Source organism: Notothenia coriiceps, unplaced genomic scaffold (assembly GCF_000735185.1).
Source record: "Notothenia coriiceps isolate Sejong01 unplaced genomic scaffold, NC01 NC01_scaffold00037244, whole genome shotgun sequence".
Classification (NCBI taxonomy): domain Eukaryota; kingdom Metazoa; phylum Chordata; class Actinopteri; order Perciformes; family Nototheniidae; genus Notothenia; species Notothenia coriiceps.
This window is the reverse complement of record NW_011369945.1, coordinates 13949609-13958906: the sequence shown is the minus strand read 5'-3', so window position 1 is coordinate 13958906 and position 9298 is coordinate 13949609. Positions and strand designations below refer to the sequence as shown.

Below are 9298 nucleotides of genomic sequence, written 5' to 3'. Positions count from 1 at the left end.
GTGACGCTGATCAGGTCTGCGGGGAAAAGTGGGGTTATTTTAATGCATGGATAAACAGAAACATAATACAATACCATTACCATCTTAGCAAAACACTCTCTGCTATATAACATGTGCAATATTATGAATAATGTTCTATAATAACGCGCAATTACGTATCTGCCACTACGTTTTTATGCACTACTGAATACTGCACAGTTTTTTACATTCATTATTTGACCGTCTATGTTAGTTGTAGTTATTGAATTGCTCTTTTTACTTCACTGTAAGTGTACAGTTGTATTATTGTGCTGCTGTGTTTATTGTATCTTTGTAACTCTGGCACAACAATTTCTTTTGTGATAAATAAAGTCCTATCTTATCTAATCTTATCTTACGGAGCGTCCACACGGCGGCGAGCGTTGAGGCTTGCCGGTGGGCGTGTCTGAAACTCGACCAACAACCAATCACATGAATCTCCCGCCCCGGACACACAAGCACGCGGTTTGATTGGCTAGAGCTTGTACTGGCATATGATTTGATTGGCTGACGCTTCCGCCGAAACTTCAAAAGTTGAACATTTCTCAACTTTTGCAGCGAGCAACGCTTTCGAAGCTACGCTGCGCTCCCACAATGCAGTTCGGCGAAACCTGACGTCACCCCATTCAGAGTGAATGGGCAGAAGCGTTGAAGCTTCAACACACGCCGCCGTGTGGACGGGCCGTTACAGTAAATGTGCTTTGTGACGGCTTCATTAAAGCTTAGTCTTCTGCTATTAATGCAAGGTGTAAGTATTGTGGTAAAAACAAGAATTGTGGCTGCATTGAAATAAATATTTGAAAAATGTAAACAGCAAGTTTTGAAAGGTCTGTGGAAATTATTCTGAGAAAAAACAAACAAAAAAACGAAATTAAACTCAACTTCCTGTCCCTGTTACCTATACAATTGGAGACGAGCTCTTTCAGGAAATAACAAAACAATTAATATGTTTTATACGAAAAATAAAGGATTTATATACATTTGACTCATATACTGTATATAGACCAAAGATATCATCAGTCTTGTGTTTTTCTCAGTTTTGATTTTCCATTCTGAAACATAAAAGGTAAGTGGTTGATCCAATCTACAGTACAGTCTGGGAATCATTCCTTAAAGTGTGCATTAGAGGTATCATATTTAGTATTATGAAAAAGCACTACAGTACATTTTCAGGCACTGTTATTGTGTGATTAGCGACGCACTGTTGTGATTTAACACTGATATACATGTGTTTCACGACTTCAGTCCTGAAAGCCACTTGGTTGAGATCTCACTGTGTGACACAAAGGAGATTAATTGCACGGCGGAGAGCAGATGTAGGTCTTTCTTTAAAACAGCAGGGAAACATTTATTTTTTTGTTAAATGTGTTTTAGAATAAAGTCTCGATGAGAAGGACTTTCTGAATGTGTTGCAGATTTTGCTCAGGAAGGTTCCGGACTGAGTGAAATGACCCGAAAAGTGTCAGCCGTTATAAGAGCTGTTCTGACTCCCTGAAATGAAAGGAAAGGAGCTTCAATGCTTCCTTTATTATCTCCTTAGGATAAACCGGACCATCATTTACGAAAGGAAAGGAGATGATACTGCCCCACAATGCCTTGCAAATAACATTTAACAACATTCGGCTGTTCACAGATAAAACCAATTGTGACCGACTAACGCTGATCGTCCATCAGGTTGCAGGTGCTGATTCAGCATTTAACACATTTAGTAAAGTGCTTATATTTTTTAAACTTTGTGCTGATTGCTGTCAAATGATCAAATTAAGCTTCACAGTGTTTACTGACTTTTTTCACATGTTTGAAAGGTGACATGCACAGTAGTGTAGGCCTAACAAGTTATGCATATGTTGGATAAAGTTGTATGTATTCAAAATATTTTCATACAATATATGAAATAATATATGGCTTTAGATCATTGACAATATATATCTATATATATATATATAGATATATATTACTATTTGGACTTAATAAGTGTGGACAGGAGGGTAAGCAACCATTTTACTTTTTTATTTTAATTCCAAATTGGTAATGAAGAATATATTGGTCATTTTCGTCCACTTTTATTAAACCCTAATAAAACAACAACATAATAACACACAGGCTGAAGTGTCTAGATGTGCTTTAAGTAGTTGATGTATGGAAAATTGTTTATTTTAAAGAGTGTCTTTTCCTAAGTCCTGATGAATTGTCTTTCCTTTCCTTAAAGCCCCTTTCACACTGTCCCGAAATTGACACCCGATGGACACACGAATATGGAATTGTGAATTTCGCACGAAGATGGCCCCGAACCACNAAACTCTCGCGAGAGTTTGCAAGTCACGTGGCTGAATGTTTACGTTTGGCTCATTTGCTGTGGCCCACTGATGTTAACGATCGTAACTGAAAGGCTGCATGCCAAACGTAAACATTCAGCCACGTGACTTGCAAACTCTCGCGAGAGTTTGACACAAGACGGATCCTTTCTAGCCATAACCAGAAAACTGAGCACGGAGGAACAAAACGAAGGACAGAAATGTTTAACAGAAACAAATACCTTTATTTAACGTTACATTCAGGAAGGACATAACAAAACAGAAGACGAAGGACAAACACTGACAGAAAAACCAGAACTTAAATACATACAGAACTAATCACAAGGACAAGATTTAAGGAAGATGTATTTTATTTATTTTTATTTTATAGACAGGCTCTGCTCTTCATTGTTGGTTATTCTATTGGTTTTATTGCACATAAATAGACATGACAATGAAGATATCAGCTGTAAAATGTTGCCAAATAGTTACCATCTGAACAGAAAATGGATCGTACTGGGTCCTACCCTCCTTTAGCCGAATTCAAACCAATTTCCAGAAGAGAAATACTGAAGTTAACGGTATTAGCATTGGTTTTATTGTACATGAACATGCATTATAGTGTCGGTAACAGGTGAACAGTTGTGTTGAAGATTGTACTGCTTACCCCCTCTTGCGGAGTTCAAAGTAATATCTCTGAATTTCCCTGGAGTCACACAGGATGTGTTGCAAAAAGCAACATGTATGCATCACAGTGCATGTGAAGAGCACTTCTTTATCACCGATATTGAATATAAAAGCTTCTCCTGTTGAGAAGATCCCAGCTCCACTCACCATGTCTCCACCATCTCTCAGTTTCCTCAGAGACCCCTCCTCATATTGCTGCCACCAGTTTGGCCCTTAGTGAGTATGCCGGTGAGCAGTGTGTGTCTCTTCCCCTCGTCATGTATCTCTATCTGCTTGGCCTCACAGTTAGATGTTTATGGTGTTCCTCACACACACACACACTGTCCGTAGATTTTAGCCACCGGAGAAATGAGTTTGGCTTTTTCTAACAGTCTTGATTTAGATATGATTCTACTAACATGTGTCCAGACCATGAAGGTTGCCCCGCTAACAGCCGCACTATAGTGTTGTGTGTGTGACAAGATTAACACTGTTTGTCAAGACTTCAATCACAGTCCTAACTAAAGACTTCTTTGATTGTGTTGCAATGGACTAAGAGTCAATTTGTTGTTAAGATTTGGTCTTGCTTTGTTGTATGACGCTAAACATTCAGTAGCGTGCATTTCAACTATGTAGCATATTAGCTTTATATTTTAATATTGTTTTTCTGTAGCATTATTGACCTGTTACTGACCTCACCACACGTCAGCAAACATATAGTCATTTTTATACCAATAATATGTACGTTGTAACTTGTTAAAGTCTGCAGCGAAGCATCTCAGCTGTAGCTAAATGAGCTAAGCTAACATAGGAGGGTATGCTAAGTATGTTGTGACCTGTACACTTCGGAAGATACAGACTTCAAAGTTAAAAACGCAGATTACAAAAAATGTTGTAGTAAAAGTAGGCTCCATGCTAAGACCATAGGTTAGGGTTAACCCTCTGTGCCGGTAATGGCAACACCAAACTACTACATTTAAGTTAAGTCTTTCATCTAAAGGTCACTAAAGTAAAAAAACTACAAATCACAGATAAACACAACATTGGCATATATTTATTTTGCATAACACACCACTTATTATTAATTAGTTTACAGTCGCCATCTTGGATTGTGAGCTGGCAGAAGTGCAAACCAAGGATTGCGTTGGAAGTCTTCTATTCTCCTCATACATCATTTACTGTAATCCCCATTTCTAAGTACCATTGATATCAAGATCCAACTGGGATATTCAAATCAAGTATTTAATCCAACCACATTTGTCATGGATACCATTTAAGCCGGACAAAACGCAGCATTAGAATATATTTACGATTTACTGGCAATGCTTACAGTCACCATCTTGGACTGTGAGAGGCGAAATATTGGTGCTAGCCTCAGTTATGTTCTGCTTTAAAACTTAATGTATTTGTCTTATTTGATGCATTGGTTAGGGTTAGGGTTAGGGACTTCACAGATGAAAAATGGGGGTAATGTTGTTGATGGGATACCTCAACACTCTGAACAATATACAAGAACTCAATGGAAACACAGACAAACTATTGATTGAAGTAAAAGATTGTATTGTTGTAAGACAGAATACTTGAAGTCAACTAATATGTATCTGAAAAGACTCTATTCCACACAGTAACACTCGATATTTGGACCACCAATAATCACATATCATCCTTCTTCAGCAGGGAACATTCTGATTGTTTAAACACAGACAAAGGTAACATGATGAAATCAGCTATGCATTATTTCTACAGTAGGCTACCACCCTGCAAACATGCGTTGGGTTTTATCATAGCAGTTCTTATCACATCCACTCAGTCACTGTAAACCTTTCCTGAGAACCGCTCCAAGTTTCTTATTGTTTCTTTGTCCTTTCGGCTCAGATCATCTGTCATGCATGGCAGCGTGTTCACAGCAGTTTTTAGGATGAATCCAGATGTGCGACACTGCTTAGCCCCTGCTGACATCTGATCATTTTTTCGGTCAAGTTATAGCTGATTACAGCTTTAAGAAACTAACCCATTTGACTGCTTATTGCTTTAATCCCTGAGGCAACATGGGAGGTAAACAAAGCTGATTTGTGTGTTTGGTCCAGACTCACCGGATTAACTGTTGTGTGATTAATGTTGTTCACATAAATAATGTACTGTATGAGAATTGTATGTCCTAACTTAACCTTTCTTTTAATCACATTCGGCGTTACATTTGACGCTAGGATTGTTCGTAGTGTGTTTTTTCTGCAAGTGCGTCACACAAATGCTTCTAGATTGTCCTGATGTTTCATGTGTTCATTCTGTTGTGTTGTGTTTCATATTTAGTTGGCATGTTGTGTATTGTCAAAACTGCAGATTTTCCTCCGTTCTGACCCTGAACAAACTCAAATCTAATACATTAGAATAAAAACAAGAGGGAAAACTGTTGATTATGTCGATGCATGACGCAGTTCAGGATGTCCTATCCCCTGAATTAATATCTTAAAATCAATACCAAATTGTTTATTTATCCATTTATTAATATTCTACATAAGGGGTGTCAAACTCAATTTCTTCGCGGGCCACATCAGCATTATGGCTGCACTCCAAGGGCCGGTTGTAACTTTAAGACTATATAAAAATACATATATAAATATTTAATATAAATAACATAATGTATTGTATGACATGATTGCCTCTGCATTGGATTATTTTCAGATACGGTAATCACTTCATAATTAACTACGTCTGAAAGCAGAAGTCTAGGGCAAATAATTGCAAGTCTCTTCAGTGAGCATGTCACAAAATGATTCTGAAAAAAAAGAAAAAAAAGAAGTGATATTTTGAAAAAAAGTATTATTTTGAGAAAAAGGCAAATTGTAAGAAAAAATGCATATTTTGAAGAAAAAAAGCATTTGAAGAAAGAAAGGCAAATTTGAGATGCATTGTGGGACATGTAGTTTATGGGCAACGTGCTTCTGTAAAGTAGCATGTAGCCCCCGGGCCTTGAGTTTGACACCCCTGTACATGCTTCCAAAAACAAAACGTCCAGAACTGCTTCATGTATTCAGTTTTGTTTATATATATTTTTAAAAATGTGTTTATTGATTTATGTTTTTCTCTTGGTTACTTGTTTTTTGTCATTTTGTCTTTAACATTAATGTTCATTTGTTTTTTATGTTGACATTTTTTCATCATTTTTCACCAATGTTTTATGTGTTTTCCATATGCCCCACCCTCCTCCTCCCCCCTCTTTAATTTCCAAATGACCAATCATGTGCGTGCACATCATGTGACTGTGTCATGTGGCTCTTGCATGGTGCTGATGATGTCGTCTCCGCTGGCCAACAGAAGGTAATTTATTTTGTTTAGTTTGAGATCACGACATCAGAAATGGTCATTCAGAAGACTTTAGACACATAGGAGACGCATTCATCACTTTTAATTTTGACATTTTTCATTCATTTTTTCTGTTAATATATCGTAAATAATCATCATTCTTCATCTTAAGATTGTCTCTTGCAAACTCTGATCATTTTGCCCATTCTTCATTGCTTTCATTTAGTAACAATGCCAGACTTTTCTCCTTGTAGTGCCTGATTACAAATGCCACCTGGGCCATATTCTGCTGGTAGTTTTATGTGACTATTAACTCATTGACCCTGTGTGTTATGCTTGCTGTTACCCCTGCTTTAACATGCATTAATAATATCATAATTACTACAAAACCATAATAAATGTTACTATATAGTCAAGTCTCTTGATAACACCAGGTGTAAATGGGGTCTTTCATTTCTCCAGAGCTAGCTGAGACACATTTGAATTGATTTATGACAACATGTCCTTGATTTAAAGTGAAATACATAATGTTATCGCCACCCATCTGTGAGCTCTACCTGCATAACGCAACAGATGACATTGCAATGTGTTTGTAAATCTAACATTGCATTTGTCTTTTCTCACTTTGGTTACTGAGAGGCTGAGATAGTTCAGGATTCACATTTCTCAATCAGTCAAAGTGCAAAGGAGAGAAATTGTTATAACCAAATTTAAAAAATGAAGAACAAGATCACCATATTATCCCGTAGAGGGAGAATCACAATTTAAATCCAGACAAACTCTAAATGTGTGATTCTCTGGTGTTCTAGTTTATTTAAACCTTGATTAGAAAAGTAGGTAGAAATACGTTTTGAAAGCCTTTAACTTTAAACTATTCTTCCAGATAGCACTCGTTTTTACACATTAGACTTTCTGAACAAGCAGATCTTTTGTTCAATTTTTTATTTAGCCATTACATTTGTGATCACATTGAAACACCATGAGAGCATCCTCACAAAGTGCCCCTGACTGCCTTGCAAGTTCATTTTCACCTTACACATCGAACTTCTCTTACTTTTTCCAAAGATCATCTGTAGCTCGCAGTGTGTGATTGCATTACTGCAACATGCACGTCTGTTCCTTGTTGCGTCCTCTTTCTTCTTCTAGAAGACAAGTCCACCCTCTGCATGTGTCTGTGTCTTGCATTTCTACATTGACAGTATGAACATAATCGTTATTTTTCCAAGTTGTATAGTTTTGAGACAGAGTGTAAAAAATTGATTCAAGTCAGAACTCTGAGGGGAAAAAAAACCGGATTGCATGATTTATTTTTTAGCATTAATCCTTACTGTATTTCAGACAAACGATTAACGTCAAGCACTCCAAAACTAAAAGAGAATTGTTTTATCCAACAGCATGTATTCTATGACTCTTTTCAATTCCCTTTATGTCTCAATGTACGCTTTAAAGAGTGAGGGTGCCATATCAGTTGGCATTGAATGTGTTTCAGGGTGAGATGCTCCAGTCTGCATGGAGAAGCTTGTCGTTCTAACCCCTTCTCTCTCAGTTTTAGCCTCAGAGAAAATGAGCTAACCCAGAATGATGCCTGTGAATAACCCCGCTGAATGTCCCGATGTTTAACCGGCCTCGTGTTACGCTGCTGTCACTAACCAACTGTCTGATTTACTTCCAGCATCTGTCATGTTCAGTCCTGTGTAGACGAATGCAGCTCAGATGATAACTCACAACCAGTGCCTTCATGCATATTCATTTAATTACCACTAACACTGAGATTGTCCATTTGAAATGTCTGCCAATGTTACACATGTTAAACTCTGCACATTGTCTTTGATAACGTAGAATACAATATGTTCTTCCCACCTGCTATTATGAGAGAGTGTTAGCACAGGGCAAAGGCTGTACTATCATGAGGTAGACAATTTAAATACATCATCGTCAAGGCTAACTGTGTGCAACCAAATATGTACATAATTAATGAGCCTGGGTTGTCAGTCTCCTCCCTTACAGCCCTTACATTGGAATGAGAGAAAATCGCCTCAACCCATGCATACTAAACACCTCCACCTGCCCTCCCTCAACACTATGTATACATTATGAGAAGTAATAGAGTAACACGTCCAATCAAGGTCTACAGGCTCATTATCCAGCGACCCAGCCGCCATTACTCAGCAGGCAGAGCAGATAATGAGGCTTCAAGGAGAGAGGCAGCCTTTAAAGGGAAACACACCCACAATATGTATTTCATATTTGAAAACACACTTTGTTGGTTTCTGCAATAAAGTGGTGAAGGGAAGATTGATTTTTTTGTCCGAAATTTAGGAAGTTAGCTTCTCCCTGGTTCCCTTGGAATTATCCATTTGATTTTGCATTATGCTTTTAAGTTTTATGATACTTAGCAGGATCATCTCTACATATTACACCACTTGTTGATAGGCTGTAAGCTATTCATGTCACCACCGCTAAGCTAAAGGTGGCTAATGTTGGGCTATAAAGGAACTACAGCACGGTCACATGACTTCACGTCACCACCGCTAAGCTAAAGGTGGCTAATGTTGGGCTATAAAGGAACTACAGCACGGTCACATGACTTCACGTCACCACCGCTAAGCTAAAGGTGGCTAATGTTGGGCTATAAAGGAACTACAGCACGGTCACATGACTTCACGTCCCCATACTTCACGTCACCACCGCTAAGCTAAAGGTGGCTAATGTTGGGCTATAAAGGAACTACAGCACGGTCACATGACTTCACGTCACCACCGCTAAGCTAAAGGTGGCTAATGTTGGGCTATAAAGGAACTACAGCACGGTCACATGACTTCACGTCACCACAGCTAAGCTAAAGGTGGCTAATGTTGGGCTATAAAGGAACTAGAGCACGGTCACATAACTTCACGTCACCACAGCTAAGCTAAAGGCTAATGTTGGGCTATAAAGGAACTACAGCACGGTCACATGACTTCACGTCACCACAGCTAAGCTAAAGGAGGCTAATGTTGGGCATAAAGGAACTACAG

The 9298-nt window shown here is 38.2% G+C and overlaps 1 protein-coding gene across 1 annotated transcript in view; it reads left to right on the top strand.

Moving 5' to 3' along the window:
- The window catches only part of LOC104965327 (neural cell adhesion molecule 1-like), a 36919-nt gene that overhangs the window by 10923 nt on the left and 16698 nt on the right, over window positions 1-9298 (top strand). Inside the window, exons 3-4 of the mRNA XM_010794285.1 lie at window positions 3168-3227; window positions 6294-6296. Of these exons, the coding sequence (XP_010792587.1) occupies window positions 3168-3227; window positions 6294-6296 (63 nt within the window). The remainder of the gene's footprint in view (window positions 1-3167; window positions 3228-6293; window positions 6297-9298) is intronic.